This window comes from Pseudorca crassidens, chromosome 3 (assembly GCF_039906515.1).
Source record: "Pseudorca crassidens isolate mPseCra1 chromosome 3, mPseCra1.hap1, whole genome shotgun sequence".
Lineage (NCBI taxonomy): Eukaryota > Metazoa > Chordata > Mammalia > Artiodactyla > Delphinidae > Pseudorca > Pseudorca crassidens.
In genome coordinates this window covers 121,005,705-121,025,626 of record NC_090298.1, presented here as the reverse complement: position 1 = coordinate 121,025,626, position 19,922 = coordinate 121,005,705, and the positions used below count along the sequence as shown (strand labels likewise).

The 19,922-nt window shown below is 40.7% G+C and overlaps 1 protein-coding gene across 2 annotated transcripts in view; it reads right to left on the bottom strand.

The window, feature by feature from the left end:
• Positions 1-367: 367 nt before the first annotated feature.
• The window catches only part of KCTD16 (potassium channel tetramerization domain containing 16), a 278,501-nt gene continuing 258,946 nt past the window's right edge, over positions 368-19,922 (bottom strand). Inside the window, exons 3-4 of one of the 2 annotated variants that reach the window (XR_010942156.1) lie at positions 9,701-12,836; positions 368-9,169 (exon numbers count right to left, since the gene is read on the bottom strand). Coding sequence is in view for 1 of the 2 variants with exons in the window: in XM_067732138.1 (XP_067588239.1) it covers positions 12,382-12,836 (455 nt within the window). In the remaining variant the exon portion in view is untranslated. Of the gene's footprint in view, positions 12,837-19,922 lie in introns of both variants that reach the window. The other variant, XM_067732138.1, reaches the window with a different exon arrangement.

Here is a 19,922-nt window from a genome sequence, read left to right as displayed (position 1 = left end):
TGCTTTAATTGGATTATCTAATTTAATTCTCACAGGAACCTCATGAGGTGTCTATTACTTTTATGCCCTATTTTCAGATGAGGAAACTGCAGTTCAAAGAGGCTTGATAAACCGTGTGAGGCCACCCAACTAAGAAGAGGCAGTGGCAAGGCTTCAGATCACTGCAATCTCATTCTAAGAATTTTAAATAACCAACTTATTAAGTCTCCTTTTTTGTACCCCAATCCAGCAAGCTGCCATAACAAACCAGAAATAAACTAATTGCAATGGTAATTACCTTCCATCTAAAATTCTTGAGTTAGCATGAAATAATGTTGAATCATCAGTCTCTCATGAATACTGAAAATAGATATCTCTAACAACTAAATGTTACCAAATGATTTATTATGATTGGTGCTAAATTACAATGTATATGAAATGGAGTCATTTATGGAAACACATAAAAAATAGTTACCTATTTCTGTAATTATATTCACACAAGAATCTGAAATATAGTTTCTGGTCTGCCTTTTAAAATATATCCACAGAATGACTTTTGTAGTTTTCACCACACAATTTTACAATACTGATACCGCACCTGTATCATTTACCATACTATAAGAACTAAACAGAATATGAAAGCAGTTAATAGCAAATTAAAATTTTTATATCCATCAATGATTCCAAAGAAAACAGTTTGTTTCCACTGGCAGTGAGAATAGATGGTAGTAATTAGCATTGTAGATATTGCATACATAAATATGTATGTATATATTTATACGTTGCTCAGGGCCATTGTTCTATCATAGGCAGTTGCCTTTGGGGTGGACCAGTGATTGCCAAAACGATGTGCAATTCCACTGGGACAATTAGTAGTACTATCTTTTATCATGTTTCTCTTGCAAAACAAATAGGTAAGAAAGAAGTACAACAAGCCAAAATTTACAGTGTTACATACCAAGGTAAAAACAGTTACTGAGTTATTAGAGTCACAGTAGTTTATGTATATTTGCTATTCACAGACCGCAGACTTTTTGCTGGATAACCGAGCTGCTGGGAATTGACGACATGTAGACATGCATTCATGTGAGTCCATGATTAATGATGTTTATACTGTAATAAGCACATTCATTTTAACACCATTCAGTAAACAGATTAAAGTTTGAGCTAAATCTGCTATCACAATTACACACAAAAAGAACCTGTAAACAATTTGACATTACACTTATGTACAAGCGAACTGCATTGGAAAGGAGAAGAGGTAATTTCAGTGGGTGTCACTTGGTATGCATCAGTGTGCAACAAACTGACCCAAGTCATCAAGCACTTGAATGAGGTCAGGAAAAAGTAACATGAGCAAGGCCCCAGTAGAATACCACTCAGGGTTAGTACCAGTGAAATTCAGACTCCTTTATCTATGGTGACATCACATTCAAAGCATCCAAGATGGATATAAGAGGAGCTTGAGGATCCCTGGCAAACCGAGATCACAGGTAGCATAATTAACAGGGTCTTTATAAGCGCCGATCGAGAGCGATGCCGATACTATTTAAACATGTTGATTTAATTTGGACAAATTATTTTGTTTGTTAGATTCTACCCCGTGCTCTGCTGGTTCTGAAAGATGTGGGGAACAGGAATTCAACTGAGATCATTCATTCAATTCCTTCAGCCAACACAAAGATTCTTGATGTTACAGACTAAGTTCCTATCAGAGAAACAAGTGAGATGCCATCACTAATATAAGTGGTGACCCACTTACAGGAGATCCCATTAACAGCTTTCAATGGGACTCTGAAATAGGGCCCCCTACGTTTCTGTTTTTGTGTTTTAAGTAGGGTACCACTCCAATAATTCCTGAATCCATTTCCTTAGATCAGAAACAGGGTAATGAGGGGTCTGGCACACCCACTTCTCCACCCCTCATGTTATACACACACAAAAAAATTAATCTGTCCTTTTCTAAACTAAGCAGAATATTTTAAGCAAAATTATCCTGATTCAACATTCTCCTTTAGAATAAAAATGAATGAAAGAAAATGATAGGAGAACTTGAAGCCAAGGTTGATGTTAAACCTCCTCTTCTGCTCTAAAATTTTGGGGAAAAACAAACATTCCTTCTTCAAGTGTCCTTAAACCTAATTAGAACATGAAATTGCTACAAAATTGGTTTTCTTTCTTATGCTTTTAAGACCACATTTGCAGGGAGATTTGGGGAATAAAAAAAAGGAATGACCAAAAACAAAAAAAAAAAGGAATGACCATACTCGATAGGTTTGCAAATGTTTCTGACTGTCTGAGCAAACCTGACAGGTTCCTGGGAGGAGGAGTCTGTGCTTGGACCATCAGCTAAGACCTGGCCTGGGAGCCAGGCTGAGTTTCTGAAGGTATGGGCTGTATGCATACAAACTGCTCCCAAGGAGCACCAGGGAAGCCCTGTTTGCATAGGTTGACTTAAAACACTTTTCATAGTCTCCAAAATATGCAAAGCACATGCCTATGAATGAAAACATAACTTACTTACTGTATCCTTAAGAGTGCCCAAATTTCAGTCATTTGGTCATATGCATATAGGATGCCAAAACAGATAAGTAACATTTTCTTTCATTTAACTTTATGCTGTTCCTTCTTTGAGCAACTATTTTGGTATCTGCATAAACAGGCTTAAAGGGTTACTTGCAGGAGTCTAGGAAATGTTTGGTTATTATTACAATGTGCCCTTGAGCTTTAGTATATGTTTACAATATGCATATTAATTATTTACTATAGTTTTAAAATAATTAAACAGATAACTAGCTCCACCTACAAATACATAAGGCCACGGGGGCACCCCCCCCCCCATGAATGATGAAGTAAAATCAATGAGAAGATAGTAAATTAACCAATAGGTAGGTGAAGTACCATTGGTATGGTAATCATTGGATTTGTGCTATCATAGACCTACATTTTCTTATTCTTTTCTTCCTAAACATCATCGTGTTCATTTGGTGGGTTGTTTGTGTGTGTGTGTGTGTGTGTGTGTGTGTTTTAATGAGCAAGTTTGAAAACACATACAGTAGTCTGAAATTCCAACAAATGGTTCAAATTAGAAAGCCAGCTTTTCCAAGTTTGGCTTTTCCTTAAATGCACTTTTATTTGGTTTTGCATCCATAGATGTTAAACCTAGGTATTCTAACCATATTCTCTGTACCATAGATATATACATATACTCATAGTGGAAGAGACTTTTGGAAATTAGAATTATTTTAGACTATCTAGGAAATCAAAAATAAATTATAAGTCCCTCAAACCCAAAATTCCAAACAGTTTCAAACTAAGATTTATGTGTGTATACAAATGTATAGATATAGATATATATACATTCAGATAGATGTACACTCATATATACATATATACACAAAATTTATACATAAACATACATACACAACACACAAGTATACACACACTCCTCACACACACACACTCACATATTTCAGTGCAGTTTCTTTTCTCTAGATGACTCTCTTTTTTCCAACTTAGAATAGTAATGATGAGATGCTAGGGGCAGTCAATCATATTTGGATTTCTGACCTGTCATGAACAAAAACTGAAATTGTTTAAAAAGCCAAAAAGTAAAAATGGCAAATACGTGCATGTACACGCACACACACACATATACAGACACATTTTACTTTTCGTGAAATTTGCCCCGGTCACCTGTGAACAGCACAGCCAGCAGCTGTGGGCGCTATCCTCCTGACGTGGAAGCTATCTTACCACCGTGGGTTTCATAGGGCTCAGTACTCACTAGATACCTGTTCTACAACAAAGCCCCCGATAGGGCTTTTACCATTAAGTACAGTCTGTGGTACCCCCCAAATCTTTTTTTCCTTGATCTCCTAGGGACATGCACGTCCAGTGGAACTTGCAACTCAAAATAGCGAACAACTTGCAGGAAGGATGTCAGGCCGGAATCATCCTGGCTACCTTTTGTTTAGAGCAGAAGAAACTATAAAAAGGTGAAATCCAGAAAACAGAGAAGAGCTTATGTCACGAGGTGGTGAAGCTGTCAGCCTTGGGAGTCTAATAAACCCAGATGAAAATCTGTCTCTGCCATTGTCAGGCTAGGTGCTACCTTACCTTTCTGAGTCTCACTGACCTCATCTGTGAAAAAGAGGAGAGTAACAAGATCTACCTCATTACGTTATTCTAGGATTAGATAAGGCATAGAAAACACCTAGTAGAGTTTCTAGCGCATAACAAGTTCGTAGTCTACATTGTTTATAACTTAAAATTTAAACCATAGGGCTTCCCTGGTGGCGCAGTGGTTGAGAGTCCGCCTGCCAATGCAGGGGACACGGGTTCGGGCCCTGGTCCGGGAGGATCCCACATGCCGCGGAGCACCTAAGCCCGTGCGCCACAATTACTGAGCCTATGTTCTAGAGCCAGTGAGCCACAACTACTGAGTCTGCGAGCCACAACTACTGAGCCCGCATGACACAACTACTGAAGCCCACATGCCTAGAGCCCATGCTCTGCAACAGGAGAAGCCACCACAATGAGAAGCCCACTCACCGCAACAAAGACCCAACACAGCCAAATATAAATAAATAAAATAAATTAATTAAAAAAAATTTAAACCATAAATCTAGAACGTTGATCAGAGTTACATACAAAAATAATGTTAGCCTAGGATGCGAACTTGATCTGAATTCAAGTTCTGTATCCCAAGTTCGATTCCCTAGTAGATTATAATGCTCATCACGGTGACCTGTACACGGTATGCACTAAACAAATACCTGCTGAGTGAATGCATGAACAAATGAATAGATGAATGTCTGACTTCAACTCTCTGGGTCTTCAGTTTCCCTTGTACGAAATGGAGGTAGAATGATTGGACCTTTACTCTATCACTGTGATGTTGGTGTGATAAATGAAAAGAAAAATGCCAAATTATTTAAGATACAAACCTGTTTTGTGTTCTAATGAGGTCAGTACAAGTAAATGAAATAATGAGGCTCGGTAGCCAGGGCCTTGCTTAGACTTGTCATAGCTCTGAAAATGTGCGCATGGGGGTCATCTGTGTGGGTCTGAGGATCATATTTTCCAAGACCTAGATATCATCTTTAGTGAGGATGTTCGACCCAAAGAAACAAAGTACACAACGAGCAGTTAAAGGTGGAATTGTTGGCCTGTTCTAAGCACTCTTGCCCCCGCTTTCCTGTTTCCTTTCTGAGAGCACCTTGCTCTCTACTGTTGAAAAGCATCCTTAATCGGGTCACACGAACTCAGAATGCTCCCAAAGTGCTTCACAACAAACGCATTTAGCTGTTTTTAGGTTGATAACTTCACTGAAGTATCATTTTTCTGAGGCAGAAAAGATTTAAGTAGAAGACAGAGTTAGACCATAGGCCTGCTTCATCACTACTGGAACCCCGGAAAAAAATGACCTATTTGTCTCTAGATCTCAGCATTCACATCTGTATAAAGGGGTAATAAATAAACCCTATGCAGATTTCAGGTGGTACAAATTATTATCATTCATTTCATCCTATCCCTTGGCCCAGAAGTCTTTCTCTACATGGTTAAGAATGCCTTGGAAAATCCGAGCCAACCCTTAGCTCAGGGTTTCGCAGCCTCAGCACTATTGACATTTGGGGCTGGATGACTCTTTGTTGTGAGGGCTGTCTTGCACGTGGTGGGATGTTTCGCGGCATCCCTGGTTTTTACTTACTGGATGCCAGTAGCACCTCTCAAGCCACAACCATCAAAAATATCCCCAGGCATTGCCAAAAGCCCCCTGGGGTGCAAAATCACGCCTGGATGAGAGCCACTGCCTTAAATGCACATAACCCACGCAAATCAGAGCCTTTCCTGGAAGTGTTTCTGTCTCTCACATGTAAGAAAAACCACTGACCACTGGCTGTAGTTGAGAAAAACTGCTAGTGATCAATGTGAATTCTATGCATAGTTTAGCTTTCAAGGCTTCCTTTTTCTTTCCTTTTTTTTTTCTTTTCTTTCAGTATGATGTCACTAGTGACTATATAAATGAAAATGAGTTTGATTTTCATCCAGAAATCTGTAACGTTTGAATTTTGTATCAGGAGACCAGCTTTACTCAACCTTCTCAAGTATTGACAAACAACTGTGCTGAATGAAAAGCTGTTAAACTTTGTGACCAAAGACGTTTTCCCTGAACTTGGATAGCATTACCATGGGCACTAGCCACCGACCCAACATTGACCTAAAAATTGCACATGTATGTGTATGCAGAGACACATACACACACAGACACAATTATAAAGCAGTTCTCCTCCACTACTTAGTTGCGCATCAATCCTCTTCCATTTGTGGTGGATGCAGCCAACAACAGCAATAAGAGAGTCTGCAGTTATGTTGATTTTTATTGTGCAAGTGCAGGTAAATTAGCTAAAGGTCAATTCTAAGAATACTGACAAGATGGAAGAGGTCGCTGGAGAGAGGAGACTTACTTAATCCTCCAGTTGGCGTGTAAGCGCTTTTAGAAGGCTGATTAACAGGAAAATCACCTCCTCCCTCCCCCAGGAAAAACCCCTTGATAGTCACTGGACTGGGACATATTTTTCTTCAGGCTTTTCAAAGTAAATTCCCTAAATAAAGCAAAGATGACAGTCTAGGAACTAAAAATTCTTTATCGAATAAACAACACAATTTGTTCACAAACAAGAAGAACATTTTTTTAAAGGTTAGGAAGCTAGGGAATAAAGAGAAGTAAACTTCCCTTGGGAAGTAAAGGAGGGAAAAGAAACTGAATCAAATTTAAGATTTAAAAAAAATTCTTGGCCAAATAATCTTAATTAGTGGCAACAAGTGCATTCATTTCATTAAGCACTCTTTACTTTCCTTTCATAGTTTTTACTTAAATATTAACTAATATCATGACAAGCATGAATTTAAGCCATCTATTCTCTATTTCCCGTTGCATGTGGGAATCTGGTACATCTCCAGTTACTGTGTTACATGGATAGAAACAACTGGGTCGTTGAAACCTCCAAATTTTTTTTCTTTCTGAATAATCATAGTACGGCCACCTCTCCTAGTCAGAGCGACTGGAAAATCAGAGAATTTCATGTCCTTACAAATGGAATTTTGAAAACACTCCTTATTTCTTTTTAAAAAATTTATTCTCCCCCATGGATTTTGCTTGAAGTTTTTAGTTAATGTTGGGGTTCAGGGTCTTCAACTCTGAGAACTTCCTAGTCCTGCTTGAATCAAATTGGACACACTTAGCAATACAATGACTCAGGATTTCATCCGTGAAGTAGAGCTAACTTGACTAAACATTCCATATTCATTTTGGTGGCTTGTATGTGCAGTTACTGGAACCCCCTTTGGGGCCATACACATCATTACATTATGGATCACTCGAAAGTTCCTCTGACTCAAACTGTAAAAGGGCCTAGAAATGAACAATTTACTTTGGAAAAGGTCATTATTTTTGTTCCTTGTTGGGTATCATTAGGACACATCTCACTCAGAGATGTGCTCCCATCTACCCAGTCATAAAACTATATTGGTGTAGGTTTTCAGTTTGGAAAAAAAAAAACAAAGGCACAAACATCAAACATACACGAAAGGAAGAAAATGTTATGATTGACAGGCAGATGAAAGGGCAAACGAATTATGGCAATCTGCTCTGCCCTAGTCCTAGAATGTTCTTTGGGTCTTTTTTCTTAAGATAATGAATCATGCATGCTTTGACTCATTTGTAGTAGAAAGAAAGTGAGAGCAAGCGCCACTAGGAAGTGAGAGAAATGTTCACCTCTGCAGAGTCCTTAAAGAGCAGAGTTTCTTAAAGGAAGGTCCACAGACCATCTCATCAAAACCATTAAGGATGATAGCCCAAAATGCAGATTCCCTGGCCCCGCTTGAAGTTTCTGAGTCAGACTTTCTGGGGTTAGGGTCAAGGAATCTGCATTTTTACGCAAGTGCTGCAAATGATTTTATGCACGCTGAGTATTGGAAACACTGCCAAAACTTCTGCAGTGGAGGTCACTAGGGGAAGAATCTCCATTCCAATGTATATGGCAAGATGAGAAACACAGACATTCCAAACAAATAAGCTTTGTGCTTGCATCACAAAGCTGTGATTATTAAAGTTTAACAAACACTCTTTTCTTTCATCAGGGGAGGAGAGCAATAATCATTTCTTCTAAAATCAGAATGATGAAGGTAATATAAATCAAACCCATTTCAGCAGGTTTCATTTGGTCTAATTTCTCTGCAGATATTAATCATTGTACAGTCCTGTTCAAACGACATCTAACTCCATATTACCTCAGAATACAGAATGCTCACTCTGATTCTTTCTCTCTTGTGTTATTTTGACAATATAAAAGAAAATAAATAAATTGGAACAGTGGGCCATCAAGATTGCAAGATGCCAACAGTACCAAGACATTAAGAGAGAAATGGCCCATGCTAAACGTATAACCCAGCATGCAGATGGCAAAAACATTCATCTGCCACAGAGTCATGGGGGAGAAAATAACTCCCATCATTTTTCCTTTGAAAATTGCCATGTCACGTGAAGGTGACAAACGATTCTTCCTAAAAGCTCACAGAGTTTTAAATCTAGGAAATATCCTTCAGAAGACCAAGACAAGTCAAGTTGCACGTTATGATAGCTCGTGGCAGAAAATACCAGCACTTAAGTGTTCTGGATTGAGACACTATAAATACAAAGTTGGAACTTTGAAACTGTAACAGAGAAAAATATATGAGAATCAAAGTTTGTTTCCCATTTTGGGAGTTGGGGTCAAGTAATTTTGCAAAACACCATATATGCCTTTTCTTTGTCTCACTGGAGCATGTTTTGCTTGGCACAGACAAAGGATAATCAGAAAGGAATCTAAATCTAAAGGAATCAGAAAGGATAATCAGAGAAGCAAAAGTAATCCAGAAGCACAAACAGTGGGAACTAAGAGGACTCCAAATGAACAATACACATCTGGTCTGTGCCTATGGATAAAGGTGCCCCAAACAAGGCCAATGGAAAAGTGAAAAAATCCTTGTTAGCTCCCCTTTGATAGATGTAACCCCTGCAAATGAATTGGTTGGGGGTAGACATAGCTATGGAGGAGTAAAGAACAAAGGGAACACTTACGGTTTGTGAATTGTTCCCCTTTTAATATAATTCATCATGCATGTATTTCCAGGAAGGTAACTGTGCCTACAATTACAAAGGATAACATCACTGCAACTTTTGGAAACCACTTCACTTTCATGTTTTATAGCCATATCTCAGGGCAATTTTTTTCTTAGCAGGGGGAAGGAGAGCACACTACCACAATGACCCAACAGTTTTATTTTCCTGTCTTCCCCCTTTCCTGCTAAACACAGATCACTCCCTTTTTGACAGTGGGTAGGGGGACTTTATTTTAAATATAGTTCTGCCTTCAGAAGACCCATGTACCATAGAGAATGACCTCCCCAAGCTCAATGGATTTTAGCATTGCAGAATTTTCTAGGAGGCTACCTGAGTAGGGGCTCTGCACATATGATTCGTTATTCATTTGACCTATTTGATGCTACTAGTCTCTTCATATCAGCCCTTGTCATAACCAATATTCAAGAAGCGAGCCATATACACTGTTCTGTCCGGAAAGGAACTAAAAGTTCTTCAAACTATTTTAAGTTCAGGAAAATGGGCCTGATTCATGGTGCAGGGCCACTACAGCATTTCGTCTTCTAACTCACTTACCCAGAACTCATCTCCAACGTTGCAGGCCACACAGACCTCACTTGAACTCCACCTGAACTAGGACTGAAGATGTCCATGGACTCGGTGCCTCTGCAGAGGCACCTTTTACTGATCAGGTCTACCGTCATCTCCACACCAACAACCACACAAATGAACACCATGTTGTTGTTTCAGCTACTTGGACTATTTGGTGTGAGTGTCAGTCTAGAGCTGACTCAGATTTAAAATGTTACTGTTGTTTTAAACAGACTTGCCACCACTGGTTTTGTTCACTGGGGGTATAAAGACAGCCTAAACAGAAACAAATTCATGACAGGTCAAAGAACAGAGAAATAATGCCATGAACATTTTCTTTCGCAGTGTTTAATTTCCTATTTAAAGTATGTAGTAGGAGTAGTGTGTTGACTGTCATCTTACTAGTTCTCTAATTCTTATTAGTGTGTTTCTATCTTGAAGGCATGACAATCAGGTCTGAAATTTAAGAAAGTTGGGACTTTGGCCATTTTAGTTAGACCCCCAACTCTTTGACAGAACTTCCAGTAGGACCATAAGAATCATTTGACCAAAGTGAGTTTGGGGATATTTTCACCAAATTCAACTTCTTGGCCCATTAAGTTCTATGATCCTTTGCAGAATCTTCTATTATTAATATGATATTTTGATGTGGTATAAAGAAACACTGAAAAGAATGAAGACATACGGGTAGGCTGTACAAAGCTAGGTTGTAGTTAAGATTAAACGTCTGCTAATATACTAGTGCAAAAAAGAACACCACTTAAACTCATAATTATAATTCTCTTGGCAACTCAGCTCCCCAAATGACCTTTCTTTTCCACTTCAGCAAAACTGTAAAGTCCATTCGAACCATTAGGACAAGAAAACATTGGCTGGGTCTGTTGCCCAGGTGTAAGAATTAATAAAAATTCAGAAAGATATCCATATACTAATGGGCAATAGTAACAGGAATCAAGACAGACCTCTTACATGATAAATGTGCATCAGTGAAAGATTTCAAAAAGGAGCAATTGGTCATTATGTTTCCCTCCTACAAACATCATCCAGTTGCCTTTATTACCTGTGATACACATACACACACACACACACAGAGTAAAAAAAAAAAAAAAAATTAGTAGTACTTGGCACACAATTAATGATGGACAAATTATATTTTCAGTTCCCACTGAAATGCACAAGGAATGCTGAAAGTAAAAACTTGCCCTTTAATCGTCACTTACCACAAGTCTATGAGAAAACTATTGGTACGTTAATAGAATACAGAGTCACGTGGATGGATGGCTGTTAACAGTACCTTTTTGGCTGTGTCTATATAGGTGAAGGATATACTCAAGAAAGACAGTTCAGAAAGCCAAAGTCTTAATTTCAGAGCTTCAGTTATCTAGCTGGGTTGTTCACAGACATCACAGAAACGACAGCCAAATCCTAGTATGGACACAGCCAAATCCCAGATCCAGTTTCAAAAAAAAGAAACTGGATATAAGGAAGTAACAGTGAAGCACTGCAATTTGAACAAGTTATGAGACATTACTAGGAGGGGTGTGGAATACAATTTCCTCTTAAAACAAAAGGCTGGACGCTCATCCAAGTGCTGTGTGTTTTTCTTACTTCCACAGCTACACGGGAATGCAGAGAACTTGATGTGGATTACGTGAAAAGGCCACACGATGAAAACGTGGGCAGTAAGGACTCTGAAAACACTGCGAGAAGGAAGGTAATTCAGCTCAGGGTAGAGAAGGCTGCACATGGGGTCGTTGTGCAGTCATTTTTGCGGATTAGGGATGTTTTGTTTTTTTTAAAAAAAACACAAAGAATATGTGACTAGCTCTTCTCACCTTCTCCTAGTGCAGAGAAAGAGCAACGCAGTAAAATGGAGCCTGAGGGTGTTAATTTTGAAATAAGGAAGGTAATTTGTTGATGATGAAGGTTCTCTGATGTTAGGAAGTGTTGCCAAGAGGTTGGGAAATCTTCCCAGAAGGGTTTTAAGATAAGAGCAGAGGCTCCTGTGTCTGAAGGACTCTAAGAGGGTGCTGCTGGGAGCGGAAGCACACCTCTTAGGATGCCCAGGCCCTGGGCTCATGTGCACTGTGTGTATATACACACTTTGTTGGGCTTGTGTTGCACAAATACTCATGCATACGGAGTCAGTATAAACTGGCACATAATCGATTTGAGTGAAAAGTCATATAAATCTGCCATTCCCCCCTTACCCCATAAACAAAAGGGAAAAGGAAAATTTAAAAATTCAGACCTATGGCAATGGGTCAGATCTCTACCATATTCTCATTCAAAGGAGGGAGGTAGAAGAGGAGAGCAAAACCCAGTTTGGGATAAATGATTCCCAAGGCCTCTCAGCTATACTTATGTAGCTGGCTCTCATTATACGTAAGATACTCAGCACATGGGACCCAGTTAACAAACAAATAAAGAACAAAAAGAAGAGAGAGAGATTCTTATACTTCCACATCTGGAAAGAAATCTACCCTGTGGATTGACATGTTAAGGTGAACTAGGTAAACAGGCAGTAGTATATCAATGGGCTACTGTATTCTAACAAACGTGTATCGTTAGTTATTGTTTTTCTTTTCAGATATGAATTTCTTTTAGGAGGTTTACTTCAAAACGGTGACACGATCTGTTTCTTCTCCCACCTCCCCCGCCCTCCACTATAGATGATACTTCCGCAAAAGTTCAGATTGCCATGGATGTTTTCGCTCAGGGAACCTCTCTGGGATTTTGATCTTCAGGAAATCCTGGATGCATTTCTCCAGCTCTTCCTCAATTGAGAGCTTTTCCTTAACAGGTTTTTTTTTGCTGCTCACGTTCGACTCCCTGGAGCCCGAAGTCAGAGTCCGGAGCAGATCACTTTTCCGTCGCATCTCTGACTGCTGGATCAGTTGGACGGGGCCCTTCTTGATGGGACGGTCCAGAGTCTGGATGTTGGTCTGGCGCGTCACAGGCCCACAGATGACTGTCTCCTGGGGAGAGCTGGCCTCAGACTGGCTGTCGCAGCTGGAGCTGGAGAGGTCATTGCAAGAGGTACCACTCTCTCCTTCTTTGTCACCCTTGCCATTCTTGCAGCAGCAATCACAGTGCGAGGATGACCACCTAGATGGCTCACCTGCAAGGAAGCACAGGACCCAAGGGATGAATGCCAGGCAGCTCAGTGCGGAGTAACAACACAGCATGTGAACACACACACACACACACATGAGCATCCACAACCATGTCTTTAGAAGAAATGGGATGGCACACGGCATGGGCTGCAACAGGAGTACCCAGCAGCCAAGCTCATCGAGCGAAGCAAGTTAATGATGGCGTGCTGCATGACAAGAAATATAGTGTAATGCTTCAGCCCATGGGCACTGGAGTCAGACAGTTACTCAGCTATACCATCACTAACCTTGCTACGTTGGCATATCCCTTAAATTCTCAAAGCTTCAGTCTCCTTATCTGTGAGATGAGGATAATAATTTCCCCACTTCCAAGAGTTGTAGGGTGGATTTAGACAAGGCAAGTGAAACTCTTAATGCAATGTGTGGCATGCAGTAAGCGCTCAATAAATGCTAGCTGATTTTACTGTGGCTGATGTTAAACCCTAATCCAATGCCCCATGTTATTGCAGTCAGGTAAATAGGGGGAGTCTAGAAGAGTGGAATGACAGCTACCAGTCAGGGAGGGCTTACTTTGTGCTGGCCCCCATGTAAGCTCTGTGCATGCATCAATTCACCGGGTCCTCATGATAATTCGAAGAAATCAGTAGCTCCACTCCCAGTTTCCAATCAAGGAAACTAAGACCCTGGGAATTTAAGAAACTTGTTGTAGTTTGCACTATCTGTAAATGGCAGGGCTGGCATTTGAATACAGGTCTCCCAAATACTAGAACCAAGGCTGTCTGTAAAATTCCTGCTTCTCTTTCAAAACAATTTTCAATTGTTTTGATTTTCCATTTTCTCTGAATCCTTGTTTACCTATCCTCAGAAGTAGTTGTTACATTTTTCCTCTGAGTTATGGTCTACTTTTGTAAATGCATCTATTATTGCACATAGCATATTTTGTTATAGTTCTTTTCTACCTTAGGCATCTCAGCTACTATACCGTGAGCACCCTGAGGTGGACAAGGTGAAATGTTCCTTGTTGTCCTCCCAGAAAATAGCTCAAGTCACAGTGTAGAAATTCATTAAAATACTATCCTAATAATAACACTTAAATACCTGGATCCAGCCATACCTGAAGCCAGACCTGTCAATGAGCCTTCACTTATATGACCCACTACAATATATTTAAGCCAGTGTGAATTCCTCTCTCCCTATTTCCCTAAGTCTTGATTCATAGCATTGCGTTGAGCTATTTGGAGGCAGAGCCACTTTTCAGATACTCAGTTGGTGGCTCCCTAAACTAGGAAATCCACAATTATGGCACAAAGCAATTTCCTAAACATAAGTCACTGCTCCCAGCCTTCCACCCTTTGAACAGCCACAGTGTTCTTGGAGTCATGAACTTAATATTGTTTACTGATCATATGTTATACACTGGGTACTTCATATAGTTCATTGCACTTAAGCCATAAAAAAAAGGGAAATCAGGGCTTCCCTGGTGGCGCAGTGGTTGAGAGTCCGCCTGCCGATGCAGGGGACACGGGTTCGTGCCCCGGTCCGGGAGGATCCCGCATGCCGCGGAGCAGCTGGGCCCGTGAGCCATGGCTGCTGAGCCTGCGCGTCCGGAGCCTGTGCTCTGCAACAGGAGAGGCCACAACAGTGAGAGGCCCGCGAACCGCAAAAAAAAAAAAAGGAAATCAATCCCCTTTATAATGCTAATATTGAGGACAAGGATAATGTGGTACGTTTATACGTTTTAAAGGAGACCTAGTTTTGATTTGCACTATATCTTATACTCATAAATAATAAGTCACATGATAATAAGATCTCACTTTATTGTCATTTCTAATGTGGTCAAAGTAGAGGAACCCTAGAATGGAAACCATTAGGAAAGTTATATCCCGCCGTCTTTTACAATGCCTGCCTTCTACATAGCTAAATGATTTAAATATTTATAGCAATTTATACATTTTTCCCCTGAGATAGTAAAAAAAAAAAGTCCCTGTAAAGCACAGTTCCAAAAGTCTCTCTCACGTATACCTGCTCTTCTGAACCACTTTTTAAAATGTGACTGAGTATTCATGTACTTATATACCCATTAAACGAAAGGCAACAATCCCATTAGCTAAAAGGAATCACCACAGCAGTAATGTCCTAGTTATCTCAGGCTATTACAAACAAATCTCTTCCGTGCAACAGAGAAACTGTTCAACACGTGCCAGCTGGTAACAGAAAATAGCAGCAACAGAAAATGCTTTCTGTCTGCCAGCCCAGACTCTGAGGTGAACGTTTTTTCTCCTTCAGAAGGCAGACTTTGCCTCTGCCTCTCAAAACCTGACCATCCCTATACTAATATGACTCGATGGAAAAATGGCTCCAGCTAATTGGACCAAGGAAAAGTAATCACCTCAACCCAGAGTTGATCTAGTTTTATTTTTTATTTTTTGAGAAAAGTTCAGAAATTGAACTTAGCCTTAAAAAAAAAGAAAGAAGGGGAACAGGAGAAAGACAGAAAGGAGAAGAAGAAGGAGATGTGCTGGAGTACTCCTATTACCTTAAAACAAGACGACAAAATATTTTGGCCATAAAACCTGCTGTACCGGTCGAAATACAAGCCTGTGTTTCTCTGCCCAGCAGTTGCCTTCCCCTGAAAGTCATTCCATTCAGTGGACTTGGAGGGAAACCTTGAGGCTTTTCTAAAAGGCATTTTAACAACGCAAACACCATCATGTGAGGGAGTCCTGTGTATTCATGTGGAAAACCGCACGCAGCCCTCCAAGATCCGTCCAAGCCAAGAACCTGGCACAGATGCATTATTTCCTCCCTGGACTGCCAGGATGATCACGGATTTAAATGTCAGCTGGGATCCACCAGCTTCTAGGCAAGCAGAAGTATTACTTTCCACTTATTCTAGGCGCTATCACTATTAAAGAGAAATGAAACAAATTAATTTTAGTGGAGCTTGTCATACTACCACGTTTCAATATTTAATGAGCACGTCTGAATGTTTTACTATTTTGGAAAGATAATTCATAAGATGGCTTCTGAAGTCTACACCTTAGGTTGAAATCAAGGAAGAATATGGGATCAACACAGTCTAGCTGGAGGTGCTTCGTGAAGAGTCATTATGAAATTTGAAAAATAATCAGGGCTTCCCTGGTGGCGCAGTGGTTGAGAGCCCACCTGCCGATGCCGGGGACACGGGTTCGTGCCCCAGTCCGGGAAGATCCCACATGCCGTGGAGCGGCCGGACCCGTGAGCCATGGGCACTGAGCCTGCGCATCCGGAGCCTGTGCTCCACAAGGGGAGACGCCACAACAGTGAGAGGCCCGTGTACCGCAAAAAAAAAAAAAAGAAAAGAAAAATAATCAAACGTGAGAAGAGAACCATGCTGTTTCTTTTTTGGTAGCACTGTCTGGCGGATCACCCCCTTCCCGAGAATTTAACCACAGCAGACAGAGGTTACAAACCAGAACACAGAAAACCCTTTCGCCCTTGCAGTCCCACGGACATGTACTCACCTGTTCTGGAAAGTGTAAATACATCTATGAAAGGTATGTTCTGTAACTCTAGGTATTCTAGAATCCGCCCAATTACAGCAAAATATGATCTCCTAAATACTCTGGTACTTCAGGTTGCAACATACTTTTGCTCTCAATTTGCTGAGGTTTCAATGCTGGCTGGAATAAATCTCTCCATTTGAGGGGAAAATAGGTTAAAATTGATTAGTCAGATAGAGGGAGAAAGCCATTTCATTGCCAGAAAAGTCTGATTTATTGATATTAAAAAAGCAAAACCTCCACTGCCTTTCGAGGGGTGTATTAACTAGTTGCTGGTCAAAGAGCCTAATAGCTCTTCCTTATTTTTAAATAAACCATTGCTGAATTTGCTGGATTTCATTTTTGCTGCCTGGCACATAATAGAGGTTTGATAAATGTTTGACGATTAAATGAATGAGCCAGACACATGCGTTGAATTATATCAAGTTGATAATGTAGCAGACAGATGTCAGGCTCCAGAGTCAGGCCCTGAAATATGTCAGCTTGGATCAATTACTTTACCTCTCTGAGCCTCAGTTTCCTCATCTGAAAAATAAGGCTAGTAATAGTATCTTCCTCATAAGGGTTTTAGGAAAATTAAATGAGATAGTTAATGAAGGTAAAGATGTTTCACGGTTTGTGGCATCCAATACGCATTTCAATCAGTGTACACGTTCCACATTTGTTCTACCAGAAGCCAGACACTGATCTACATAAACGAAAAAGATCAGGAGCTTGTTAGATATGATGATTAGGTTTCCACTAACACGCTATAAAACCAATTCTTAGGTCTGGCTGGAGCATCATGTTGGGAAGAACACTGATGCTATAATTGGACTCGTCAGGAAAATGTACACCGAGCAATTCATAATGTCTGACTCTATTTGGGACTGGAGAGGAACATAGTATATGACCAGGGGATCATTTTGGAAGGAAGGTTCCTTCAAAGTGCAGTGCTTAGAATTTCACAAATGGATGAGTCTTCCAGGATAAAAATTTACTTTAGGATGCATCAGATAAATTTAAACCCAGAGCCCAGGGAAATTTGTAGTTTGGATTAAATGGTAAGGGGCAGGAAACTCAATAGCCTCAAGTCCTTAAACACTGAATCTTCCAACATTTTACAACTTGGAAAAATTGAGGACCAGTCAAGAAAATTATATGATTACACTCGCTCCCTTTCCACTGTAGCCCTAAGTCCGTACTGACAAAGAAGGAATAAAAGAGGAAAGACAACAGAATCTTTCTCCCCTATGAAAAATTCAAACCGGACTGAGGGAAGCACGACTTAGAAAACTCACAAAGTGCTTATGCATTTTTAAAAGAGGCAGTTCTGCAATCTACCCACACTTCAAATTCTCCACCTGCTAATAATGGTTGTGAACACAATGCACATCATTTACAGCAACAACTGGGAAAACTGCTTTCCCCTGTCTTCTCTGTCAATGATGTAGGAACCTGCCAGTCTGGGAGCTAGGTGGTCAGATTTAATTTATCAAGGCTGCTGAAACACTTTCTCGGTGTCCCAGATGAAAAGGCAATAATGCCCAAATTGATGCTTGTATAATTCTGCTAACCTTGGAAAAGATATTGCATAGTGGAGGTTGGGAATAGGCAGACCGTGCAAGCATCTGAGAAAAATACATCTTCCAGCTTGACAATCATCATTTCTTGCTTGTGGTTGACCTTTTCCACTCAGGGACATTTGGCCTTGAAGGGACCCAGCTGGGGATCCTCATTAAGACATGGCAAGTTTGGGCAACAGCAGACAGTTAAACCACCCGTGCATCTGCCAGGGCCAGTCAGGAAAACAGACGTTCCACCTGTTATCTGAACAGGGAGAATTTAATATAAGGAATTGGTTAAACAGATGTTGGAGGAGTCAAAGATAGTGACTGCTAGAGGCAGATACCACCCTTAGGGCTGGGGAGACAAATAAAAGAGAGGGGGTTACTAGAACCCAGATGCTGGCAAAAGGCATCCTATGGGAGGTGAGACCCAGGCATGTGAGGAGGGCACCATGACTGCTGGTCCTGGTATCTCTGAAGGAGACTGGCTCTGGGGATTACAGAAAAAAAAAAAAAAGAGAAGTGGAACCAACTGCTTCTGGGGTAAATAAAAGCTGAGTTGATTCTGATGAGAGCAGGAAGCAAATAAGGAGTCCTTCTTCTCCCCCTGTTATTACGGTCTTCCTCTAGCGCCCCCTACAGACAGAATCTAACAGGAAGCCAGCTTGGCCAATGAAGAGGGTGGTTAGCTGAATCCCAGCCTCAGCGTCAGACAGCACAGTAGAGAGGGGTGGGTTTGAAGCCGAGAGACAACAGCTTAATAACAGCACACAGACCCCGCCAGGAATGCAACAGAAAAGAAAGACACAGCTCTCGACCTGCTGGACCATGACTGCAAATGGAGGAGTTAGGGAACGGAAGTAAGAACCACCATCTCGGGCTTCCCTGGTGGTGCAGTGGTTGAGAGTCTGCCTGCTGATGCAGGGGACACGGGTTTGAGCCCTGGTCTGGAAGGATCGCACATGCTGCGGAGCAACTGGGCCCATGAGCCACAACTACTGAGCCTGCGTGTCTGGAGCCTCTGCTCCGCAAGCCGCAAGAATAGAGTCCGCGATAGTGAGAGGCCTGCGCACCACGATGAAGAGTGGCCCCCGCTCGCCGCAACTGGAGAAAGCCCTCGCACAGAAACGAAGACCCAACACAGCCAAAAAAAAAATAATAAAATAAATAAATAAATATAAAAATCATCTCAGTTCTGTTTCTGCCCAGCTGCCCTTTCTTTTACCTTAAGTGTTTTGCATCTGATCATCCCTCTACCAGCAACTTATTCTTCTGACTTCCACCTGTTCAGCACTTTTTTGTCCATCCCTTTCTCAGAGCACCTTACCTATTCATCCCCCAACCCAATTTAAGCCAGTCCTAACTTCCAACCTGTTTCTATCACACCACCACAATGTGTAACTATGGATGTGTTTCTAGGTTTGTTTAATGTCCGTTTTCCTGTGTTAAAGCCTGGGTTTGTCCTCTTCTGAATTCTAATGCACACTCCAGGGTACATAAACACTAGGCTATCAGGGCAGCAGGAAATATCTGCATGAAAATGAACGGGAGAGGAAATGGATGATGTGTACAGAAAGTAATTTTTGGTTTACAGTGTTTGTGAGAGGCAGTAAACCTTCCACCAAAAGAAAAAAAAAAAGATAGAGAAAACTGACCTGCAAAACGGAAAACATTTAGGCATATCACTGGACATTTATATGCATGTGGCAAAAACATAAAACATGCTGATCAACAGAGATAACGGCAAAATCCATCCAGAACTGAATAACTGTATATACAGATTTTCTAATTGATCATCACTCATAATTATTTATTAATATCCAAAAATTCCCAAAGGCATTATACAACTTCAGTAAAAATGAACGTTCTTAACCACTCAACTATGGTCTCTAGTCACATAATTTTCCAGTTTGGTGATGCTCAGACACCCTCCTAGCTCAGGCTTTTCGCCTGTGAGGTGTCTCTCTAAATAAAGCAATGCGATCATGTGTATAAGGCTGTA